General features: G+C 62.6%; 9 protein-coding genes across 9 annotated transcripts; 4 read left to right on the top strand and 5 right to left on the bottom strand.

Annotated features, from left to right (window-relative positions):
• Positions 1 to 121: 121 nt before the first annotated feature.
• COLE_04807 (uncharacterized protein) lies at positions 122 to 1,186 on the bottom strand (the record flags this gene model as incomplete). The annotated part of the gene is made up of 1 exon (XM_018421218.1): positions 122 to 1,186. The coding sequence occupies one exon, from the start codon at positions 1,184 to 1,186 to the stop codon at positions 122 to 124; it is 1,065 nt and encodes a 354-aa protein (XP_018280885.1).
• Positions 1,187 to 3,386: 2,200 nt separating this feature from the next.
• COLE_04806 (uncharacterized protein) lies at positions 3,387 to 3,656 on the bottom strand (the record flags this gene model as incomplete). Its single annotated transcript, XM_018422429.2, has 1 exon — positions 3,387 to 3,656. One exon carries the CDS (start codon positions 3,654 to 3,656, stop codon positions 3,387 to 3,389), a length of 270 nt encoding a protein of 89 aa, XP_018280887.1.
• Positions 3,657 to 6,010: 2,354 nt separating this feature from the next.
• Positions 6,011 to 7,771, bottom strand: COLE_04805 (uncharacterized protein; the record flags this gene model as incomplete). The annotated part of the gene is made up of 3 exons (XM_018420261.2): positions 6,011 to 6,765; positions 6,797 to 7,524; positions 7,656 to 7,771. 3 exons carry the CDS (start codon positions 7,769 to 7,771, stop codon positions 6,011 to 6,013), a joined length of 1,599 nt encoding a protein of 532 aa, XP_018280888.2.
• Positions 7,772 to 8,597: 826 nt separating this feature from the next.
• COLE_04804 (uncharacterized protein) lies at positions 8,598 to 9,494 on the top strand (the record flags this gene model as incomplete). The annotated part of the gene is made up of 4 exons (XM_018425732.1): positions 8,598 to 8,684; positions 8,779 to 9,079; positions 9,120 to 9,375; positions 9,407 to 9,494. The coding sequence occupies 4 exons, from the start codon at positions 8,598 to 8,600 to the stop codon at positions 9,492 to 9,494; spliced, it is 732 nt and encodes a 243-aa protein (XP_018280889.1).
• Positions 9,495 to 9,600: 106 nt separating this feature from the next.
• Positions 9,601 to 11,210, bottom strand: COLE_04803 (uncharacterized protein; the record flags this gene model as incomplete). The annotated part of the gene is made up of 3 exons (XM_018425215.1): positions 9,601 to 10,272; positions 10,306 to 10,384; positions 10,420 to 11,210. 3 exons carry the CDS (start codon positions 11,208 to 11,210, stop codon positions 9,601 to 9,603), a joined length of 1,542 nt encoding a protein of 513 aa, XP_018280890.1.
• Positions 11,211 to 12,142: 932 nt separating this feature from the next.
• On the top strand, positions 12,143 to 14,041 carry COLE_04802 (uncharacterized protein; the record flags this gene model as incomplete). Its single annotated transcript, XM_018422430.2, has 4 exons — positions 12,143 to 12,792; positions 12,904 to 13,139; positions 13,172 to 13,897; positions 13,956 to 14,041. 4 exons carry the CDS (start codon positions 12,143 to 12,145, stop codon positions 14,039 to 14,041), a joined length of 1,698 nt encoding a protein of 565 aa, XP_018280891.1.
• A 45-nt stretch (positions 14,042 to 14,086) lies between these two features.
• Positions 14,087 to 14,781, bottom strand: COLE_04801 (uncharacterized protein; the record flags this gene model as incomplete). Its single annotated transcript, XM_018422431.2, has 3 exons — positions 14,087 to 14,174; positions 14,273 to 14,420; positions 14,526 to 14,781. 3 exons carry the CDS (start codon positions 14,779 to 14,781, stop codon positions 14,087 to 14,089), a joined length of 492 nt encoding a protein of 163 aa, XP_018280892.1.
• A 930-nt stretch (positions 14,782 to 15,711) lies between these two features.
• On the top strand, positions 15,712 to 17,467 carry COLE_04800 (uncharacterized protein; the record flags this gene model as incomplete). Its single annotated transcript, XM_018422432.2, has 2 exons — positions 15,712 to 16,029; positions 16,136 to 17,467. The coding sequence occupies 2 exons, from the start codon at positions 15,712 to 15,714 to the stop codon at positions 17,465 to 17,467; spliced, it is 1,650 nt and encodes a 549-aa protein (XP_018280893.1).
• Positions 17,468 to 18,818: 1,351 nt separating this feature from the next.
• On the top strand, positions 18,819 to 21,143 carry COLE_04799 (uncharacterized protein; the record flags this gene model as incomplete). The annotated part of the gene is made up of 3 exons (XM_018422433.2): positions 18,819 to 18,866; positions 18,915 to 19,354; positions 19,751 to 21,143. 3 exons carry the CDS (start codon positions 18,819 to 18,821, stop codon positions 21,141 to 21,143), a joined length of 1,881 nt encoding a protein of 626 aa, XP_018280894.1.
• Positions 21,144 to 22,468: the final 1,325 nt, after the last annotated feature.

Genomic DNA, 22,468 nt, shown 5'->3' with positions numbered 1-22,468 from the left:
CGACCGGTCGTGATATCTCCAGTGTCTATTCTCGGCGTCTTCAGGCACTTCTAATCAATCGCAGCAAATAGCAATACAGGCATAAGACTCTATACTCTATCTATCGTACAGCCGCCCTCGGCTACGCCCAGCGGCCCAGAAGAGCCATGAGCCCCGCCCCCAGCGCCATGCACACGAAGACGTACGCGAGGCGCGCGTCCGAGCTGCGCATCATGCGCGGATTGAGCAGGATCTCGTGCGCGAGCAGCTCCACGAGCCCAGTGTAAAGCAAGATACCAGCGGAAATGGCGTCGAGCACGCCGGAGACGATGAGCTTGGCCTCGCCATTATCGTTGTACGTGCGGCGCACGCCGAGGCCCACGGCCACGCCAACGGGAGTGCACACGGCGTAAAGGACGGCGGCGGCGTACCGCGCCCACTCGCGCGACGGGAGGTGCAGCCCGGCAAGGCGCGAGCCGAGACCCAGCCCTTCGAACATTTGGTGGAAGACAATCACGATGAAGAGGACCACGAACTCGTCGCTCACCGCCAGCGTGAGGCCGATGATGATCGAGTGCAGGATCACGCCGAATTCGAGGACCGCGACGGCGACGAGCTGCGCGGCCGCTTCGGCTGGTGCGAGGGACGACGTCTCGCTCGCCTCCTCTTTGCTCGGGAGGGCGAGGGCGAGCTCGGGGTCCGTGACGTGATCTTCTGGGAGGCTGTCGAGCTCGTGCGCGTGCGCTTGCGAGTGTGCGTGCGAGTGGGAATGCGAGTGCGAGTGCGAGTGCGAGTGTGCGTGCGCGTCGCCCGCGTCTGCATGTGCGCTGACTAGCCCGAGCTTGGCCAGCCGCCGCGAGCCGATACGGTACGCCGCGACTTCGGCGAAGAACATGGCGAAGACAGAGACCATCGCGAGCGCCGGCGCAAAGTCGTACTCCGTCCATGTGCCCGAGAGGCATTCGGAGCCGAGCGCGTCAAACGCCGGCGCGAGCAGGTGTATGAAGGCTGTGGCTATGATGACGCCCGAGCCAAAGTATTTCGCAAAGTCGAACACGGGGCGCGGGACCACAGTGCTGCGGCGCAGGACGATGGGGAGCACGGTGCCGAAGAGACTCGTGGCGAGGATGATGAAGATTGCGCCGATGCGCAGGCCCCAGTGGCTCTCGCTGAAGGCTGCGGCGCAGTCGGGGGCTTCGGCCGGCATGGCGGGGGCTTCGGAAGACATGGCGGGGGTGTGTGAGGGGGGTGGGGGACTGCTGGGAACAGGTGGACAACAAGTGGTGCGCCGCTGCTGAGGTGGTAATGAGGCTGGGAACAGTCGTGAAGAGGGCTGAAAACCAACCACCCACTCCAGTCAAGGCTTTTGTACACCTCTCGAGATCTCAGCGTAAACTACAAAGATATTTAAAGACGGCGTCATGTCGGCTCGTCTGTGGTAGGCTGAGAACGAGGTGTGCCACATTCCAGGATGAGTACCCGACCGGTCTTCATGTGTCAGGGACCGTCCACCGCTGACTAGAGCTCCAGAGCTCCTCGATGGAGAACTCGGCGAGCGGTTGAATGGCGACTGAATGCGCGCAGCTCGGGGTCATCTGGAATGGCGGTCAGTCAGCCGCTGTGACAGCGATCCCCGTGACCGCGAGATCTCGCGAGCAGCTGAGCAAACTTTTCTTGACGCACAGTTTTGTCACCACCACCACCAGCACCTCATCCTCATCCTCGCCGTGACTAACCCCACGTCACGACAGAATGCATCACTATACCCAAACAGCAATACTGAAAATTACACCGGCGCTTGTGTGTCCCGAAATAGAAGAATCGCGATGTACGCGTAGGAATAGAAAGAAGAAACAAGAGGACGAGGCGGTCTGGACAGCATGGTCGGATCTACTTGTGCGCGAGGCGTTCCTCGAGCGCGCGCATGCGCTCGCGCAGCTCATCAACTTCACGGCGGTCCGCCGCGACCGCGCGGTCCACCTCGTACCGCACCATCTCCTTGAGCGAGTCGGCACTCTCCTGCAGCGTCCGTAGCAAGCTCGACGCTCTGTTCGCCGTGGCCTTGAACTCGCTCGACTGCGCCATCTGGTTCGTGTACGCTTGCTCGGAGCGGTGCAGTACCTCCTGCATCTGGAAACGCTGCTGCTCGATGCTGGACAGGAGGTCGTACATCTGGTTGAAGGGGCCGAGGAACTGCTCACGCGCGTGGTTTGTCGGCGAGGGGCTGATGGAATACCCGCCATTCTGGCGATGAACCGCGCCGTTGCGCATTGCCGCAGAGGGCGGCCCCGGGCCAATCGGGTGTGTAGCACCATGAGGAGAAGGTGGGTAGTGGGAAGCACCAGTGTGTAAAGAGGGGATGGAGAAGTTGCGGCGATCAGCAGTGTTCGGCTGTTGGGGTTGCTGTTGCTGCTGCTGCTGTGGGGGACGCGCACCAAGCTCTGGTGGGTAGCGCATGTCACGACGCGACGCACTGCTGGCGGATGGCTGACCCGACACGCTCGAACGGTGCAACTGCTGCTGCTGCTGCTGCTGCTGCTGCGCCTGACTCTGGTGGTACGGCTGCTGCTGGCGAGCAAAATTGCTCTCCTCTGGCCGCCCAGAACGTGTGTGGGAGAGGGGCGCAGTACGTGGATCTGGGATATAGTGAGCCGAGTGAGGATGGCCGGGGTAGTGCATGGGCGGTAAGATGTGTTGAGGCATCGCCGTCTGCGATCCAGAGGGCGGATCCCTAGGCGATTGCTGCTGCGACGCCAAACCCTGGTTGAGCGGGGCACTCTTTGATCCGGGGACAACGTCCTTGTCACTTGCAGAGGTGACAATGCTCATCCTTTCAACTTTATCGCGCGTCTTCTCACGGCGTGCTCCAACGCCGCGCTTCTCAGGATCCTTTGGGGTCCAACCTTTGAATGTCAATTCGCGTGGCGTCGAAGGCTGGCTCGCTGCCATCTCCTTGCGCCTCTGGGCGATCAATGCTTGCTGCTGCTCCTTGATGCTGATCGTGTCGCGAACAGTCTTCAACTGATCTCCGTCGATGCTCTTAAAGTCGAAGCCAAGAACCACTGGGGATGGGACAGGGGGGTCGCCGCCGTCGTCACGTCCCCGAGCTTCACGAGAAGCGGCAAAACCGATAGGCTTGATAGGCGCGAGATTAGCTGGGCGGCTTTTGGTGGTAGTTGTAGGCTGTGTGTCGCGGGGTGGCGAGTTTGCAGTCCCCTTGGAGCTGGGGGGCGAGTCGCCACTGGGACGGCCGCTGCGGCCGCTTCCCGGGCCAGTGCGGCTGCGCTTCTCTGGGCGCGAGTGGTCGTCGTCGGCGCTGGGGTGTTAGTAGTGCACTGCACTGGAAAAGTGGGTCTCTTCCACAGCCCACTGCCCACTGCCCACGCGCTCCGCGCGCCACGCGCCACTCACAGTTCGTCACGCTCACGGCCCTTGCCCTTCCTGCGGTCCTCGCGGTCGAGGTCGCCGGGGTTTACGGAGGATGGAGAGGGACTGCGAGCACCCGGAGGGGTGGTGTTAGGTGGGGGGTCACGAAGGGAAGAAGTGCTGTAGATTGGAGTTGTCGGGGAGTGCGAGTCGGCGGCAGCAGCAGCAGCAGCAAGGACAAGGGCGTGGGGGAGAGACCGACGAGGGGGAGGGGGAGTGGGATGTTCCGTAGACAAAGGCCGATGAGACATGGGCGTTGAGGAAGAGGAAGGTGAGGGGGGCGATGGGGAGGGGGAGGGGGATGGGGAGGGGGAAGCCGAGGTTGTTGCGGCGATGTGTGGGCGACCGGCGGCGGAAGCGGCGGCGACGTGAATCATGAGAGGGAAGTTTGGGAAGCGGGCCATGATGATGGCGAGAGAGAGTGAGTGAGAGAGAGAGAGAGAGATGTTGAGGATGGAATCGAGTAGTTGAGCAAATTGGTGTCAGCGCGACGTTGCAGCCCCTTCCCCCCCCCTCGGTTGCTTCTTCTTGTCAACCGCCGCCACCCAGATCCTCGTCGACTCTTTCAGAAAGCACGGGCCTTCTTGCTCGCCTCTAGCGCCCTCGTTACTCATCCTCCATCGTGGCGCCACAGCCGCAGCTCTCATCCATGCGCCCTCCCCGTTGAAGTGACGACGACGACGACGACGACGACGACGACGACAAAGACGGGGATGCAGCTCTCTGCAGATTGAGATATGCGGATACCGCATCCATGGACTGGACCAAGACGTTGCCCCTGCGCCTTGCCCCTGCCGTCTCACCCCACGAGTGCGCCACTTGTCTTGTGTATGTGTGACTTGGGACTCGAGACTTACGGATGCATGGCCGAGTGGCCGTGGTAGTCGAACCGTCCTCGGGCTGGGCTGATTGCTGCCATCGTGGGGTGTGTTTGTGTGACGCCTGTCTCTCGGTGTCAGAGGCAGACTGGTGAAGGTGTTGCGTGCGTGGCAGGCGAAGGGCGGCGGCGTACGTTGACTGGCGAGAGGAGCGAGAGTAGTCGAGGATGGGGGGCGCCTGAGACGGAGAACGGAGAGAGAGGCTGCTGCCTTGTCGACGACGACGACGACGAGGGCGACGAGGGCGTTGTGGAGGAGGGATATGCACGAGCGAAGACGGCGTCTGTGCAATTCCAGTGTCCGTGCGTGTTGTGTGGGTGTAGCTAATCGCGTGAATCAAGCAAGATGTACGAGTCGAGTACAAGTTACTAGTGTCGTCGTTGTTCCAGTGGCAAATGGATAATTGGATGGCGATGGCGAAGAGAGCAACAAGAGCAACGACCAGAGCAATTATCGCGATGCGATGCCGTAGTTTTAGGCGGGAACAGGTGGAAAGGGGAGCTCCAAGGGGCAAACCAAGGGAAGTGCCGTTCCTCCAAACTCTGGCGCGCGCTGAGAGCTCAGAGTGTCTGTTCTGTTCACTTCCGACGAGACCGGCAACGGCTAGGGGCACGGAAGGCGGGAACGGGGGGAACGGGGGGAACGGGAGCGACGCAAGATGAGCTGCACGGATGTGAACAGAGGACGGATGATGGGAGTGGGAGATGAGGAGAGATGCGTGTGTAGGAGGGGGATCGGGGGATACGCGGGCGTGGCGAACGGTGTGGAGAGGGAGAGTGCTGTTGACGTGTGAACGTGGACGTGGACGTGGGAGAGAGAGACAGAGAGAGAGAGAGAGAGAAAGAGACAAGAGTGCTAGCACCGCGACGACGACGACGACGACGACGACGAGATGAGTGATGGCAACACGAGGGGTATGCAGGGAGGACAGCACGAGGACAGCCGTGGGGAAGAAAATGGGCTCTCCTGTGCCGGCAGAGACTATCCGTGGGGAGCTCTGAGAGCTCAAAGCGAGCGACGCAGCCCTCGAAGCGCTCTCCGGCGCCAGCAGCACATGTTAGTGGAATCAAGGAACGGAGCTCGGCGGCGCTGGGTGACTGGCATGGCTAATGGGTGGCGGCGGCGGCTTTACAATTAGACAAAAGTAAACCATCTGTCTCCCTCTTTCCCTCTTCCGCTCTGCCTCTCTCTGCCTCTCTCCGCTCTCTCCCCTCTCTCCCTCTCTCCGCCTCATCCTCGGAAGAGCAGTCTCCAGGAGCCACAGCACCCGACGAGGCTCAGCCGCAACGCTGAATGAATTACGACCATCTCGACCGGTGAAACGCAGGGTCTGGGCCCCTGGCTCCCCCTGGCTCCCCCTGCCATCCCCTGCCGCCCCCTGCCAATCTCCCTGACACACCCCTGATCCCCGGCGCACGGCCACGGCCGCCCAGGGTTCTCTGAGGCCGCGCTAATTCACGCTCATGTTGTTATTATCAGCTGGCTGTTGTTATCGTCAGCACGATGTTCAGCTGTCGACATTAGGCGAGCTAGTGGACCAAGTAGTCTGGCAACAGTGGAGCGGGGAGCATGACACCTCCGACGCCGCGCCGAGCCGCCGAGCCGCCGAGCCGAGCTCGGAGAGCCAGCCCGCCCCACCATCCCACCATGGTTTGCGCCACACGCTTAATATGTCACGCCGGGACTCAAATTATCTAGTCTATGCAAAGTACGAACCCAAGTGGTGTCTACACCTCGCCCTTTGGCCCCTCTGCCCCCGCCTCCTCCTTCTGGTGCTGCGCGGCGGCCGCATCCTCCGCCGCGCGGAGCTTGCGCATACGCTCCGCCTCCTCCGCCTTACTCGGCATCTTGGCGTTGCGGACACACACGGCGCCGGCGAGCGCCAAAATGCTCCCCGGCACGCCGATGAGGAACACGACGCGCACGGTGTGCGCGTACGCGCGCAGCGCGCCCGGCCTCATCTCGGGCGGGAGGGCCCATAGCGCGCCGGCGTCGCTCGTGAGCGCGCGCACGAGGTGCGGCGGGAGCGTGGGTGCGTAGCGGCGTAAATTGGCTTGGATCATGTTCCCGAATACGGAGCCGGCGAGGGAGAGGCCCGCGATGCGGCCCGCAAAGCCCAGGAACGTGCCCGCCCCCATGCCCATGGCGATGAGGCTGGGCTCGGTGCGCAGGTCGAATTGGATGCTGACCATGGTGTTTTGGAGCGCGAGGCCGATGCCCGCGCCGATGATGATTTGGAAGCCGTACAGGCGGGAGAGGGGCGTGTGGGTGTCGACCGTGTACAGCAGGCCGGAGCCGAGGGCTATGAGCGCCGGCCCGGCGACGATCGCCCATTTGATGTACCCGACTAAAGGGATGATCCGGGACGTGATGATCATGACTACGATCTGCGTGAGGATTAGCGGGAGGAGGCGGACGCCGGCGCCCGTCGCGGAGAACCGCCACTGCGTTTGCAGCGCCAGCGAGAGGTAATATACGTCGACTGGGGTTAGTGATGCCAGGGGCGGACGCACTCATGAACACGAAGAAGAGGAAGAAGACGACGACCGTCGCGCCGGCGATGTTGCGCCGGCGCAACAGGTCCAAGCGGAGCATTTGGCGCTGGGGCCCAAGCCACGCCTCGTAGCCGAGAAAAATAGGGACGAGGACGGCGGCGAGGACGAGACACGCGACGACGGCCGGGTCAGACCACGCGCGCGTAATCCCGCCCCACTGCAGGCCGAGGATGAACGCGCACGCCCACCCCATGGCGAGCAGCACGCCGCCCCAATCGCAACGCACGAGCTGCCGCACCATGTCGCCCCCGTAGCCTTTGTAGCTTGCCTTGCGGCCCATCGGCGCCCGCGCGGGCTGCACCACCGCCTGCAGGAGCAGCGCGACGCCGCCGAGCGGGAGGTTGATGTAGAAGCACCAGCGCCAGGATACGTGGTCGGCGAACGCGCCGCCGACGAGCGGACCGATGACGGACGCCAGCGCAAAGCAGATCCCGATCAGTGCCATGTATTGCGCGCGCGAGTGCAACGGGGTGATTTCCGCAACGATCACCATCGCACCGCTGAAGATGCCTGCCGAACCGGCGCCCGCGATCGCGCGCCCCAAGATGAGTACGTTCATGCTCGGCGCGACGGCGCAGACGAGCGAGCCGACCTCGAAGATGAAGACGGCGAAGAGGATGACGTGTTTCGAGGGGAAAATCTGGAGGAATTGCGCGTAGAGGAGGTTGAGGGCGAAGAGGGGAAGGCTAGGGTTAGCGCGGGCGAGCGGGCGGACGAGCGAGCGCAGCGAGCGTAGTCTCCAGCGCAGAGAACGTAGTCTCCAGCGCAGAGAACGTAGGCTCACCGCCAAGGTCGTGCCAGAGGTCGGGCAACTCACAAAAACCCGTTCGCCAACCATGTCAGCTTGCTGAGCGCATCAAACTGGCTCGTAATCTTCGGAATCGCCGTCGCGATAATCAGCTGGTCGAGGGCGAAGAGGAAGATGTTGATCATGAGGGACACGATGACGCCCCAGAAGCGGAGGCGGGGGAGCTGAACATACGCGCCGGACGGGCCTTTGCGCCCTCCGGCGGCGGTGTCGGCGCGGTCTTTCGCGCTGTCGTCTTTCGCGGTGTCATTGGCAGTGTCATTGGCGACGTCTTTGGCGACGTCTTCGATCTCGTCGACGGTGGTAACCGCTGATAAGGGCGGCATGTCAGGCTTGGACTCGTCCGTCTTCTCCGCGGGAGATACGCTGTGTGGTGGCGACATCGCGAGTTGCTGTGGACAGCGACACGGCACGCTTGTTTATATCTTGCGGTATGCGGTATGCGGTATGCTGGTCACCACGCTGGTCAGTGAAGCCGAAACGCTGGATCAGTGCGTGCCGGTCAGTGCTAGCCCCACATCCACCGACCCCGGACCTCGGCGACGCTAGTGACGAGTAGCGGCCATTCCACTTGTCTACTGCCCGTGAGGCGACATGCCGAGCTACAGCCACATTCCGCACCGCATCAAAATAGACGCGGCACGGCCACGAGTCGCGGCACAGCGACGCGGCGACGCGCAGAGTGGCAGGAGGTGAAGACCGGCAAAGCCGGCCTAGCGTCGATCATCGTGATCGCGAGTGAGACATTCGAGGTATTAAGAAGCGTCGGCGAGAGGGGGTGAGCAGGCCGAGCTGGCCGAGCTTCGGCCTCGGCGTGGATGTCGTGGCCGAGGTCGCGTGGCCCGCGCGTGGCCCGCGCGTGGCACGGTGCCTCATGACGTACATTCCGCTCTCACGACATGAGATGCAGCCTCAACCTGTCGCGTCTAATAATCTCAACAACTGCTCTCCATGTCGCTCCGCTACATCGGCCAGAAACTCGCGCAGCAGATCGATGACGAGCTCATGTCCGCGTCCGGCGCGTTCTCCATTGACCAGGTGGGTCTTCCTCTTCACAACCCCCTCTCCTCCGTCCCGCACTTCCTCGTCCTCCCAACCCCACCCCCCCCCCCCCCCCCCCCTCTTACCCCAGCTCATGGAGCTCGCGGGCTTGAGCTGCGCGCAAGCCCTCGCCAAGTCCTTTCCCGCGCACACCCACCGCCGCGTCCTCGTCTGCTGCGGCCCCGGAAACCAAGGCGGCGACGGCCTCGTCGCCGCCCGCCACCTCCACCACTTCGCATACGCCCCCACGATCTACTACCCCAAGCCGGGGGGCAAGGAGCTGTACCACCGCCTGCTGCGGCAGGCGCAGAACCTCGGCATCCCTGTAGTCGACACGGATGCGTTCGCGGGCGCGCTGCGCGACGCCGACGTCGTGCTGGATGCTATTTTTGGTGTGTCTCCTTCCCTCCTCCACCTGGCTCGCTGACGCAGGCTTCTCGTTCCATCCCCCCGTGCGCGCGCCGTTCGATACCGTGCTCTCTGCGCTTGCGCAGAGCGCGGCGCCCATCATCTCCGTCGACATTCCTTCGGGGTGGGGCGTCGAGGCTGGCCGGCAGCCCCTTACGAATAGCGACGGCGAGGAGGTCGCGACCATCGACCCCGCCGTCCTCGTCAGCCTCACCGCGCCCAAGGAGGGCGTGCGCACCTACGCTGGCAAGCACTGGCTCGGGGGCCGGTTCGTGCCTGAGTACGGTGGATGTGGAGCAGGCTGACAGTAGCAACCTTGCGAAGAAGCACGAGCTGAATCTTCCGGCGTATCCGGGTGTCGACCAGGTTGTTGAGCTCCCGTCCGCGGGCAAGCTCTGATGTAGGCTCAAATCTACCCGTTACTATTTCATACTGTGATCCATTAAGCGTCATCACGCCCAAATGTACTGGCATTGCTCATAGCTACAAGTCTACAATCTATAGCCTACGCCTCGATCAACCGGTCGTCGCTCGCCGGCCGCCGCTTCGCCCGCCCAACAGCAAGCCCAAGCTCTTCCACTACCCCCGTCAAGATCTGCATTTCCTGCTCCGGGCCCAGCCCGATCTCCTCGCTCGCACCAAGATGCAGCCCCATCACGCTGCCCTTGAACGAGCGCACCTGCGTCCGGAACGCCGTCAAGTCGATCCGTACACGCTCGAGGCTCTTGCTCGTCTCGTCTATTCCCCCGATGGTTGCGCGCGTCAAGTCCAAGTCCCGGCTGATGCGCGTGAGCTTGGACGGGTCGCCGCCCGCGAAGAAGCGGCGCGAGACGTCCAGCGCCCGCTGCCAGCCGGGAAAGCGGTCGTGTTCCGCCTTCAGGTCCGAGTGTACTTCGCTGAGCTGGCGTAGCAGCGACCAGCCTTTGTCCCGCCCTCTAGCGGCGAGGGGGATTGCACTGTCGACTGACAAGTACAGGCGGTCGAGCTCGTGGTCGAGCCGGTTGATGAGGGAGTCGAGGCGTGCTCCGAGGCGATGGCTGCTGGGCCTTTGGGAGGGGGGTAGAGAGAGCAGCGAGACGAGGTTCGAAAACTCCCAGAAGAGCCAGGAGAAGACATTCACGCTCATCGCGTTGATCGTCACGACTTCGTCCGTTATGTCCGAGGCCAAATCGGCAAGCTGCTGTCAGCCGAAGAGAGGGTCAACGCTCACCTCGATGAGCTCGGCGCCGATGAAGAAGCGGTCTTCAAGCGTGGAGCCGGTCTGTACAGCAATACCCAGCTCGTGAATACTGTCGTTAGTCGGTGCTCACCTCGCAAAACTCACCGCACATGCCCCAAGCCCGCTGTCATCCGCCCGTCGCCAAGTGCTGTCAGACTCTCGAAAATATCCTTTGCCTGTCTCGCCTCCCTGCTCAGTCCCCGCGAGACAGCCGCAATATCCACCTCTGCTCCCCCGCTGGCCATTTGCCAGAACGGCCGAGCAGTCATATTCGGCGCAGTAAGCAGCGACAGATCACACCCTATCCCAGTGATGAAGCAAGCCGGAGTGGCAAGGGCGCGGAAAGGCAGGAGCGCGACGGCGCCGGGAAGGGACGAGTCGGGGGAGAACATGGCTGCCAGTGCACGGCGGAGCCACGCCTGGGCGAGGAAGAACGCGAGCGCGACGAGGCACACCATGATGGCGATGTTGAGGATGTGCCATAGAACAGGAGTAAGGATCATTTGCACCGGAGTGAGAAACAGGCGTAGGGGCGCGAGAAGGTAGGAGAGGGTGGCAGACATGCCGGGGCGCACATCTTCCCATTCTTCTTCGCGCTCCTTCTTCCGCCGACGAGGTGATGGGGCTGGCCGTGCGCGCGAGCGCACTATGAAGCGCTTCCTCGGCGTGCTGAGGCGGGCAGCCGTAGAGGCCGAGCTGTCCGAGCCCTCGTCCGCGGCTGTGGTGGAGGTGGAGGCGGCGACAGAGGGGGGGAGGGAGGGACTGCGGAAGACAGGCGGTACAGGGGGAGGGGGCAGGTCAGCAAGCGAGCGAGCGAGTGGAGAGAGCGGCGAGCGTGGAGAGGGCGGGGCTCTGGACACTGGAAACGCGCCGGGTGCCGAGGGCGGCGGTGACATTGATGCTGCGCGGGGTGTTTTGGGAGGGACGGGCGGAGGCGTGTCGCGCGCGCGTGACCATATAGAGGGAGGGCGGGGACCCGTGGGTCGCACGGGCTGTTGGGAACGAGTGAGGCCCATGCCCGCCGCTTTCTGAGACAAGGCCGACGTGGAGAGATCAGAGAGAAGCGTGGGAGACAGGAGATGGCAAGAACTGAAGAGATGGTGACTGCCACTCATGTTTGCCACCCGAGGAGGGCTTCGCAGTGAGTATTTGGTTCCGCCCGGTGGCAAGCCTGGGCCGATCTTGGTTAATGAGGCGGAACGCGGCGTGGAGCGTCGCCGAGCACATGATCAACCTCCGAGCTCAGTCCAGCCGGCAAAGTCTCGCAGCCAGGTCAATAATGGCATGCTGCGAGCATGCGCAGGGAGGCGCGAGCAGGCACGCAGGCGCGTGAAACGCTCATTGCGACACGCGCTCCCACATGAAATATCGGACCGAGGTGCTCATGTGCTCCATTGACTTGACGATTTCCCCGGCAATCACTGATCTCCTGTTTGCTCCATCATCACTCCACACCTCCCCTCGCCACCCATCAGGCTCTCCTCATCGCTTCATCTCTTCATCTCTTCATCTCCACGCCCCCCACGCTACCTCTCCACTCCTCGATCGCTGTCCCGCGCTCGACGTCACCACCCTGTGCCTCTCAGGGCCCCACGTGCGCGCTTCCCACTCGCGGCGATTTGTTGACATGACCGCGTCGAGTGCGCCGAGACGATAACGACGTCCGCCTGTTCATCTGTCTGTCTCACACTCACTCGTACTCCGGCGCTCCTCCACATCTCCTCACTCCCCACCCTCATCGCCCTCCCCTCCCCGCCCCCGCATTCCGCACTCGGACCCATCGCGCCACTATCCGAGCACCTTCCCATTCACACCTCACTCCACCGCCATGGCGTCCACGCCCATACAGAGGGTGGTGCCGCCCGCCGAGGCCAAAACGCCAGAGTACGCACTCGACGACGAGGGCCGCTCGACGCCCGTGAACGCGTACCCGTACGCGAACGGCGGCTTCGTTGGTCCCTCAAATGGAAACGGGCTCGCCGAGCAGGTGCCGCTGCTCTCGCCGACGCCGCGGCTTGCGGCTCCCGTCCCCCCGGTCAGTCGCGCGGGCTCGGCAGCGAGCGACCGGAGCGGGCGCGGCATCCTGCGGCGCATATTCATCGATCGCATCGGCACGCCGTCGCAGCACCTCTTGCGCCCGACGTTCCCGCCAGTCTCGCTCTCGACGTACTCGCCCGTACCCGTCACGCCGATGTCCTACTGGGACTGGGTGCGGCTCGGTGTCCGCCAGACGATCAGCCTCGTCATTTCGACCATCTTCCTCGTCGGCGTCGTGATATGGGCTTTCGCTGCTGAGGCTCTCATGCTGCTCCCCAACTGGCTCAGCCCGCCCGTCAGGCCCAAGTACGACTGGGACGACGCAGAGTACTGGACCAAGGCCGATGCCAAGGTCAGCAAAGAGCCGCAGTACTACGCCCGCCAGATCGGCATGGACATCGAGAACCAGACGGTCGAGACCGAAGACGGGTTTTATCTGAGGTGTGTCTAGGTGGTACGACCGGCCCGGCCGGCGTGCATCCAGTCGTGCAACCAAAACCGGCCATCGGAGCTGCCAAGCGACGGGCACACACAAGACCTAGCTGACGGCAGAATGCACCGCGTCATCGACCCCGACGCACGCCCACACGCCGACGGGCGCGGCGGCTTCCCCGTGCTCATCCTCCATGGCCTGTTCCAGTCCTCGGGCTCCTTCGTCACGTCCGAGGAGCGCTCGCTCGCCTTCTGGCTCGCAAAACAGAAAGGGTATCAGGTATACCTGGGGAACACGCGCGGCGTGTTCGACATGGGGCACCGGAGCTACTCGCGCAGCGACCCGCGCTTCTGGGGTAAGCTCGCGAATCCGCGTCTCTGACTCCAGACTGGACGATACGCGACTTGGCCATGTACGACCTCCCCGCACTCGTAGACCACGTGTGCCGCGAGACGGGCTACGACAAGATCGCGTTTATCGGACACTCGCAGGGCAACGGGCTGACGTTCATCTCGCTCTCGCTCGGCATGGTGCCGAACCTCGGCAAGAAGTTGAGCGTGTTCATCGCCCTCGCGCCGGCGGTATATGCGGGTCCCCTGACGCACGGCTTCCCGTTCACGGCGCTGAACCGTCTCGAGTGGCCGGCGTGGAAGCGCTTCTTCGGCGTCCTCGACTTCATCCCCCTCATGCGCTGGGCGTACGACTACTGCCCCGCCCGGATCTTCGCGACGTTGGGTTACATCATGTTCGCGTTCCTCTTCCGCTGGACGGACGCCAACTGGCTTCTGCGCCGCAAGACCAAGATGTTCCGCTTCACGCCGACGCCCGTCAGCTCGGCGTCCATCTTTTGGTGGTGCGGCAAAGGCGGGTTCGCAGACCGCAAGTGCACGCTCGACGACAGCCTCGAACGGTGGTACGACGAGCGGTTCCCCCCGCTCTCGATCTACCATGGCGGGCGCGACTACCTCGTGCTCTGTGAGCCGTTGCTCGAGCGCCTCAAGAACAAGGAGAAGGACGTGCGCGTGCTCAAGGTCACCAAGCTGGACGTGAGCGAGCACTGCGACTTCTATTGGGCGGCGGAGGCGGTCGAGTGGGCGTACGAGTCGTTTGTTGGTGAGTCCGCGAGAATCCGCGTGGATGCACGATAAGAGGCTAGAGATGCTCACGCCAGACGATATTGAGCGTACACGGCCACGATACCCTGAAGAAGAGGGGTATGTCGCGGACGAGCACGAGCATGTAGACTTGGAGCTGTAGAACACTGGGATGAATACATAGACGACCATTATACACTGCGTGCCGCTACTCGCCATCGAGCATGATGGCAATAAACTCCTCCTGGCTGATTTCGCCGTCGCCGTCCATGTCGAACTCGTCGATCATTGCTTGGCTGGTGTGAGCGAGTCCTCTGCGAGGGCTGGCGCTTTGGCCACCCTATCCGCACACAGCGGCGCTTGCCTTACGCCTAACGCCTAACAGCACACTCACAGCTCCTCGTCTCCAAGATGCTCGCCCAGTTCCTTGGCCACACGCCGCAAGTTCTTGAGACTGATCTTGCCTGTGTGGTCGTCGTCAAAGAGCGCAAACGCGCGCCGCAGCTCCTCCATTGGATCGCGCGCGAGGATTTTCTCCGTCACTGGTGTGAGTTTGGCTGTTCTTTCTCTTTCCTTTTCCTCCTCCCTCTTCCCCATCCCCCATCCCGACTCCCCTCGCCCCCGCCCCTTCAGATCACGCGACGCACTGATCTTCTCAAAGTCCGCGAGGCTCATCAACCCATCCCCGCGATCGTGTTCGCGCAGGAGCTTCAACACCTCGGGTTTACGCAAGTTGAAGCCGAGCGCACGCAGCGCAACCTTGAGCTCGTGGTAGTCGATAAATCCGTCCTTGTCCGTATCGAAGAGCTCGAACGCTTCGCGCACTTCGCCGCGCTGCTCGTCGGTCAATGTTGGGCGGGTGGGCGGCGCGGCGCGGCGCGGGCGGCCGGGAAACGCGGACATCGTGGCGTGGGGAAGGAGGAAAGAGATGGGTTGCGAGATTGTTGTGAGGTCGAAACACGTCAGGTCTCGACGCGTCGCGAGTACGTAATCCCACGTGCGGTGGCGTTGGGGGCCTCCACCTCCCAGGTCCATCTTCGAAATTCGTGTTTGGTGCGGTATGCACTGCGACCGCTGCCGGCGGCTCGCGGCTCGCGGCCCGTGGCCTGCGGCCTGCGGCCTCGCTTTCGACGCCGACGCATCACGTGCGGCGTTGACAATGCGGTATGTTCGAGTCGACGAGGACAGGGAGGAGAAACACGGACGCCAAGGTCAGCTGAGGGATCTTGAATGAGAAGCGAGATGTTGGTTAACAATGGCACGAGAGGCCCGTCTCCGCCGGCTGCCGTGTCCCACTCCCTATTTTCTGGTGTTGCAGCTCTGTCGCAGATCGCTCATGAGCAGCGTAGGGCTGCAGAAGCGCCAACATTGCACCGGAGAGGAGGCTGAGATGCGAATGGCATGAGGGATGGACGTGTTAATCCAGGTGGCCAGGTGGCCAGGCGGGCAGGCGGGCGAGACAGAGAACAGAGAGAATACGAGACAGCCACCGACACTCACCCCGTCCCCTTCGCTAGTCCGCTTCACATTCAATCCACACAGACTACTCAATTCATCCCTCTCCTGCATCGGTCCGGTGACGCTTGCTGTGTTATTCCAGCACGCCGTGCAGACAGAACAGCGAGCAGGACGATCTAGTCCATTGCTCTCGCGCCATTCTGTCTCGCTGGCCATTCAGTCCCTCCCAGCAATTCCCATTCACCGACCAGCTGTCAGCTGCCAGCCCTCCCGCTCGCATCTCACCCCCTGTAATCCCTCTCCCCATCTCCTCATAAGAGCAGCTTGCTCGTTCTTCCATCCCCATCTCATCTCTCTTTCCATCCCACTTCAACCATGTCCCAGTTAGCACTCGGCACCCGTGTCTTGTCTCCGCCCACTACGCGCTACCCAAGGCCCACCACGCCCGTGCGTGCGCGCACCTTTTCCTCGACATATTTCTCTCTTGAGACGTGCCAAACGCCATCCCCTTCCCCTGCAGGCGCCTCGACGTCACCCACTGCCGCTGTTGAACGGGTCATGGCCCCCACTCAAGCCTCCAACTCCCACAAGCGGCCGGCCCTGCGCCTCCGCATACGCCACGCCGCACGAGTCGGCCATAGTGACATAGGTGGCGACGTCGAGCGCACGGAGATCGTGGGCCCTGGTACTGGGGTGAGTGCACCGTGCGTCCCTCCTCGTGGGGCGGGGCGAGAAGCGATGGATTGATGGGGACGGGGGACGCGGCGCGTGACGTCGAAAGCTTTGGGGCTGACCAAAGGAGGCAACCACCCACATCTTGTGCGAGTCACCAGCTGAGATCGATGCATCGGACGACCATGCCGCTCCTCGTCCCACCGCAACCGCGTCAACATCAACTCCCCAAAAGCCAAAGCGCGCATCCTCGTTCACGTTCGGCGACCGCGCATCATACGACCCCGAGATCGCCGCGCGCGCTTCATCGCTCGCCTTCAGCAATAGAGTCTCACTCAACGACTTTGTTCCACTCAAGACGAAAGCCGACGGCAGTGTGACTCCCAGGTCCATCCTAAAGAACAGGGAGGGCAGAATCATGAGCGCCGACTCATCAACTGGCTCCCTTGGCGCACCGGCCAAGCGCGTAACCTGGAGAGACCAAGAGTCAGTTCTGACCATCGAGAAACGCAAGTCCCAGTGGAAGACGGGGCAGCGGATTACCACCCGGGTCGGCAACATGGGCCGCACACTCCGTCGACACTCGACCGACGCCGCGGCTGTTCTCCGTACCGCTGCTGGGTCCGTAGTTAGAGCCAGCAGCGCGATCCCTGGCCTTGCCTTCCTCCGCCAGCCATGGGACTACGACTACCCCCCGAGCGAGGAGGATGAGGAACGCGTGCGCCCCCCTTCTCCCGACATTGACTGGACGGCTGCTGGCCGTGCATATACGGTCGAGGACCTCCGCCGCGAGTTCCCTACGCTCACGCTCGACAATGAAGACTCGGTCCGCGCCCAGCCTCGCGGACGCCGTGGACGCTCGCCAATCATGGAGTGCTACCCGTCCTCCTCCATGTCCCGCACCAGCTCCGTTCCCATTCGCGGTCGTCACTCCAACAGACGTGGGCGGGCGCTAAGCGAATCCAGCGAAAGCAGTGAGGAGTCGGACGAGCTCCACTGGGACGCGCGCCGTTTCAAGATCCCGCCCTGTGTGCTGGGCAGCAGATTCCGCCCTCAGGGCCCGACATTCGAGGAGACCGAGGAGGAGATGGGTGCTGTCCTGCTGCACGACGACCGGGCTTCTTCGACGCCTAAGCCGTGCCCGCCCTCCTCCCGCCAGACATCTACTGCGTCGGACGACACGCTCCCGTCCCTCGACGCATCCTTCTCGTCCCTCGACAGCGAGAGCCCGTGCACGCCATGCACGCCGTGCGCGACCAGCAGTGTCGAGCTGCCGACGCTCGACGAGGCCGATGAGCCGACCGACGCGATTGTGATTACCCCCCGCCCCAAGACGTGGGCGCTCTCACCCTTCCGCGTGCCAGACGGTGCGTCGGTTGTAGTGTCAGCGCTCACGTACAGTATTATAACTCGCGTCCTTGGACTGATTTACGGCTTCCTCATCCCATTCAGCTACTAGGCCGACTGGATTATAATGCGCACGCCTCGGACATTGCCGCTCCGGACAATCACCAGCCGTATACTTCGACTTTGCTCAGTTGCCACATTTTCGACACCCGTTTGCCATACACGATGCTCCAGTTGCACAATTTTCGACAAACCAGTTGCCGTATATTGGATACCCCACTAGTCATGTTGTTTCTCCGCCGACTGTTAGCTGTAACTCACTTTGGTCGGCGGCGTAAGTAGTTTAAGAGATGCAGTAGTTTGTCTGTGAGACGGTCGTGAGTGCTAGGCGTGAGTGGTTACTGATGTACCGACAACGACGAGGACACTGTCTGCTCCTGACGTCGAGTACGAGCGATGAGCTTGGTAACAGAACTCACATTTGTGTGAGCTTCCCCTTGGTTTGCATTCTCTGATAGCTCGATCCCAGCAAGCCCACAGAACGATCTCCAAGTTGCGATTCGAGCCCCCTCCCAGTCCCCACCCTCCCCTCTCATGATGCCTCCACAATCTCGGTGAAATCAAGCTGCCGCAACTGTCGCCTCCGCTCCGCGTCGTCTGCCATCTTCCATCTGCCATCTGCCATCAGCCATCAGCCGTCAGTCAGCCTGCCCACATCTCCCCACCTGCGTACCGCGGCTCGGGGTGCCGTCGTCCGGGGCTGGTAGGTGAGCAACGTCCAGAGTTCTTCAAATCCTCCACATCTCCAAATATCCCACATGGCCCCGTCGTCCATTCTCCGTCCTGGCCGCCTCAGGACATCAGATGATGACTCTACTCCGATCCGCCGATGAGGACGGCCTCCACGCCTCCACGGATGCACCAACAACTAACTCGAGGCACCCCCATCGCCCCCATGTCGCCCCGCACGCCCACATTCCCGAATGTCCCGAATGTGGAGGCTATATCCGCTCTTCGCCCGGCCATCCGCCCCGGGTAATCGTTGCCGGGGCGAAATAGCCGTGGCGAGATGCAAGCAGCTCGACGACGAGCACGACGACGACGAAGCATGCATATAACGACGAGCGGAGAGTTGTGTGGTGCACTACTGTCCCACTCCTCTTGCACTCATAACCTGTCCCCTGCTCTCCCCGCTCCCTCCGCTCTCCGCTCGCTGCTGCTCCCTGGCTGCTCGCCAAATATCTCACCCATCTTGGAGGATTCGAGAGCCACTCGCCTATATCCTATTTGAATTAGCCCTATTAGCCCGAGGGTGGATTAATACGGCTCCCGCACTAGCCCCCGACCTCCACCTGGCCGCCCCACCCCACTGGCCCCTCCCCCCCCACGGCCCACGGCCGAGTGACTTTTAACCCCCTCGTACCCAGCCCCGCCGATCTCTGGCCCCCTCCATCCCTCTTTACATGCTCAGACACACCCGTCTCTCCGCCACCATCGCCGGGGCGTCTCGCGTACGTTCATTCTCTCCTCTTACCTCTCATCTCTTACTCACCCCTCAGAACTCCACTCGCAACCTCTCCACAACCATGGCCAGGAAGAACGCCCCCAAGTCCGACAAGCCGCTCTACGCGAGCCAAGGCTCCATCCCCCACCTCCCCGTCCCCCGCCTCGCCTCCACCCTCTCCAAGTACCTCGAGACCCTCCTCCCCCTCTCCGACCGCGACCAGTACGCCCACTCGGCCAAGGCCGTGCGCGAGTTCGCCAACAGCGACTTCTCCCGCGTCCTCCAGGGCCGTCTGGAGCAGCGCGCCGCCGAAAAGGACAACTGGATCTCCGAGTGGTGGAACGACGTCGCCTACTTTGGCTACCGTGGCCGTCTGATTCCCAACGTCTCCTACTTCTACATCCACAAGAAGGGGATCGGCAAGGGCGCCAGCCAGACTGAGCGTGCTGCCCAGCTCACCCGCGCCGTGGTCGAGTTCAAGAAGCTCGTTGACAGGTGAGTAGGTAGGCCGGTCGATCGGACGAGGTGCACGAGGTGCCGGGTGAGCAGCAGGGGGCTGGTGCATGGGGCGCCCGCCGGGGTCTGGGCTGCAGGCATGCAGGCATGCAGGCATGCAGGCATGCAGGCGTACACGATAGTGATTGCGTGTGCACGATTGCACGAAGCGCCGCATCGCAATCGTGTCGGTCCTACCTTCGGCCCCACGACCCAGCCCCAACGCCGGTGGTGGTCTCCGGTCCACTCCGGCAACATCGGGCCCGGAAATCGGCCACCGTGGTCGACTTTTTTTTTTTCTTTTTTCCATACAGCGCCCCCCCGGCCCGGCATTCGGTCATGTCCGCAGACTACTAGCAGATTAGAGTGACGAGAGCAAAAGTGCTGACATGCAAGCGAGAAGCTCGAGCCCGAGGCCGTCAAGGGCAACCCCCTGTGCATGGCGTCGTACAAGTACCTCTTCAACGCCGTCCGTGTGCCTACCTCGCCCGCCGATGTCCCCCTTGCCTACCCCAAGGAGCTCAACCACATTGTTGTTCTCCGCAACAACCGCTACTTCAAGCTCGAGGTTGGCGGCCGCTCGGCCTCGGAGATCGCCAAGGCGATGGAGGAGATCAAGCAGGTTGCCGACAAGGAGGAGGGCTCGTACATTGGTGTCCTGACCGCCGACGACCGTGACGTCTGGACCGACGCTCGCCGCCACCTCCTTTCCATCTCCAAGGCAAACACCGACGCCATTCAGGCTATCGACTCGGCCATCCTCCTCTTCGCCCTCGACGACGGCGCCGTCCCCACCAACGACACCGAGCGCGCTTGGTCGTACTGGGCCGGTGGCCTCCACCCAGACCAGAAGGGCAAGGGCCGCAACCGCTGGTTCGACAAGCACGAGTTCATTGTCGACGAGGCTGGCGAGGCCGGCTTCAACGGCGAGCACTCGATGCTTGACGGCACCCCGACTCTGCGTCTCAACGAGTTTGTTCTCGCGTCGCTCGACAAGGGCGTCATCCCTCTCGAGCTCCCGGCCAACGAGCAGGCCAAGGGCAAGATCGAGTGGTCCGAGATCAAGTTTGACCTCGACGCCAAGATGAAGGACATTATCGACAAGTCGCGCGCCGGCTTCGCCGACGAGATCTGCAAGCAGGACCTCCGCATGACCGTCTTCACCGGCTACGGCAAGTCGTCGATCAAGCCCTTCAAGGTGTCGCCCGACGCCTGGGCGCAAATGGTCAAGCAGCTCGCGTACTACAAGCTGCACAAGACGCCTGGTGTGTGCTACGAGTCGTGCCAGACGCGCAAGTTCCTGCTTGGCCGCACCGAGGTGATCCGCACCGTGTCGTCCGAGTCGCGCGCCTTCGTCGAGGCCATGAACGACCCGAACGCCTCTGACGCCGAGCGCGAGAAGCGCTTCCGCGCCGCCGCCACCCGCCACGGCCAGTACTCGGCATGGGCTGCCGACGCGCAGGGCGTCGACCGCCACCTCTTCGGCCTCAAGAAGCTCATCCGCGAAAACGAGGACGTCCCCGCCCTCTTCTCCGACCCCAACTTTGCAAAGTCGGGCCACTGGCACCTCTCCACCTCCCAGCTCACGTCCAAGTACCTCGACGGGTGGGGGTACGGCGAGGTCGTGCCGGACGGCTACGGGCTGTCGTACGCGATCCACGACGACAAGCTGTGCTGGGGCATCACGACGCTCAACGGCGACGCCAAGGAGATGGAGGCTGCGCTGCACGAGTCCGCCGCCGAGCTCAAGGCCATGATGGACCGCGCTGCCAACAAGCCCAAGCTCTGAGTGAGGTGTAGATCGGGCGCGGATGGTCGGGTCCGGAATATAGAAAAGTAGCTGCGCGATTGGAGATTTGTATGTCGAGCATGAGCATGCATGGGTGACGAGGAGCGGGATGTGGACGTGGCGCACGGTGTGGAGCGGCGCGGCGATCGGGGCGATCTCGCATATGGTTATCTCGCTTGTCTCGCTTGTATACGTCGCGTCTGCTGCGAGCTTTCATCGCGACTCCATCGCAATGCATCTGCCAAGCCCAATCCAACAACCATGCAGACCCAATCACATCCCCACACTGGCACACTGGACCGATGACTTGGACACTGGACCGGCCCGCATTGTTTACATAACAAACCTTGGAGAGATTCAAAAATCTGCGGTGGAGGTGGGGTGGATGTCCGCAACCCCGCAACCCTGGGCCTGCATAATTTCCAGAAGGCAGATTGAATAAATATTCTCGCCCAAAACACACGACCTCCCAACACCCACTCTCCCCCCCTCTCCCCCCCCCCCCCCCCCAATCCACCTGTACACTACATTCAAAATGGCCAAGGACAAGTCTGCCCCCAAGATCGACAAGAAGGAGAAGAAGGACAAGAAGGCTGCGCCTGTCAAGGTGAGTTGTTGCAGCGTTGTCACTGCATCACCGCTCACACCCAGGAGGTCAAGGAGGTCAAGGCCAAGGAGGTGAAGAGCGACAAGAAGGACAAGAAGGAGAAGAAGGACAAGAAGGCCAAGAAGGCCAAGACGCCCACTCCCGAGCCCGAGTCGAGCGAGGAGAGCAGCGACGAGTCGGACGACGAGTCTGAGGAGGAGAAGCCTGTGAGTTTTTACGCAACCGAGCAACGGGACTAGGCTGACACCCAGGCCGCCAAGGCCGCTAAGGCCGAGTCGTCGGACTCTGACTCGTCCGACTCGGACTCGAGCGACGACGAGGAGGACAAGCCCGCCGCCAAGGCTGCTTCGTCCGACTCTGACTCGGACTCGGACTCGTCGGACGAGGACGCTGCCGCCGAGGAGGTCCAGCTCCAGAAGGAGGACGCCGAGATGAAGTCGTCCGAGTCCTCGGACTCTGACTCATCCGACTCGGACTCGGACTCTGACTCGAAGGAGTCCAAGGACGCTGCGCCCGTCACCAACGGCAAGCGCAAGGCGGACGACGAGGCTGAGGCGCCGGCCAAGAAGGCCAAGGTCGAGGGCGGCGAGGGCGACGAGGAGGTGTCGACCAACGTCTACGTCGGCGGCCTGTCGTGGAACATTGACAACGACTGGCTGCGCTCCGAGTTTGAGAAGTGCGGCGAGGTCGTCGACGCACGCGTCATGCTCAACCGCGA

The sequence above is a fragment of the Cutaneotrichosporon oleaginosum genome (assembly GCF_008065305.1).
Source record: "Cutaneotrichosporon oleaginosum strain ATCC 20508 chromosome Unknown ATCC20508_contig04, whole genome shotgun sequence".
Taxonomy (NCBI): domain Eukaryota; kingdom Fungi; phylum Basidiomycota; class Tremellomycetes; order Trichosporonales; family Trichosporonaceae; genus Cutaneotrichosporon; species Cutaneotrichosporon oleaginosum.
The sequence above is the reverse complement of the archived record's forward strand: the minus strand, read 5'-3'. Positions and strand labels throughout refer to the sequence as shown.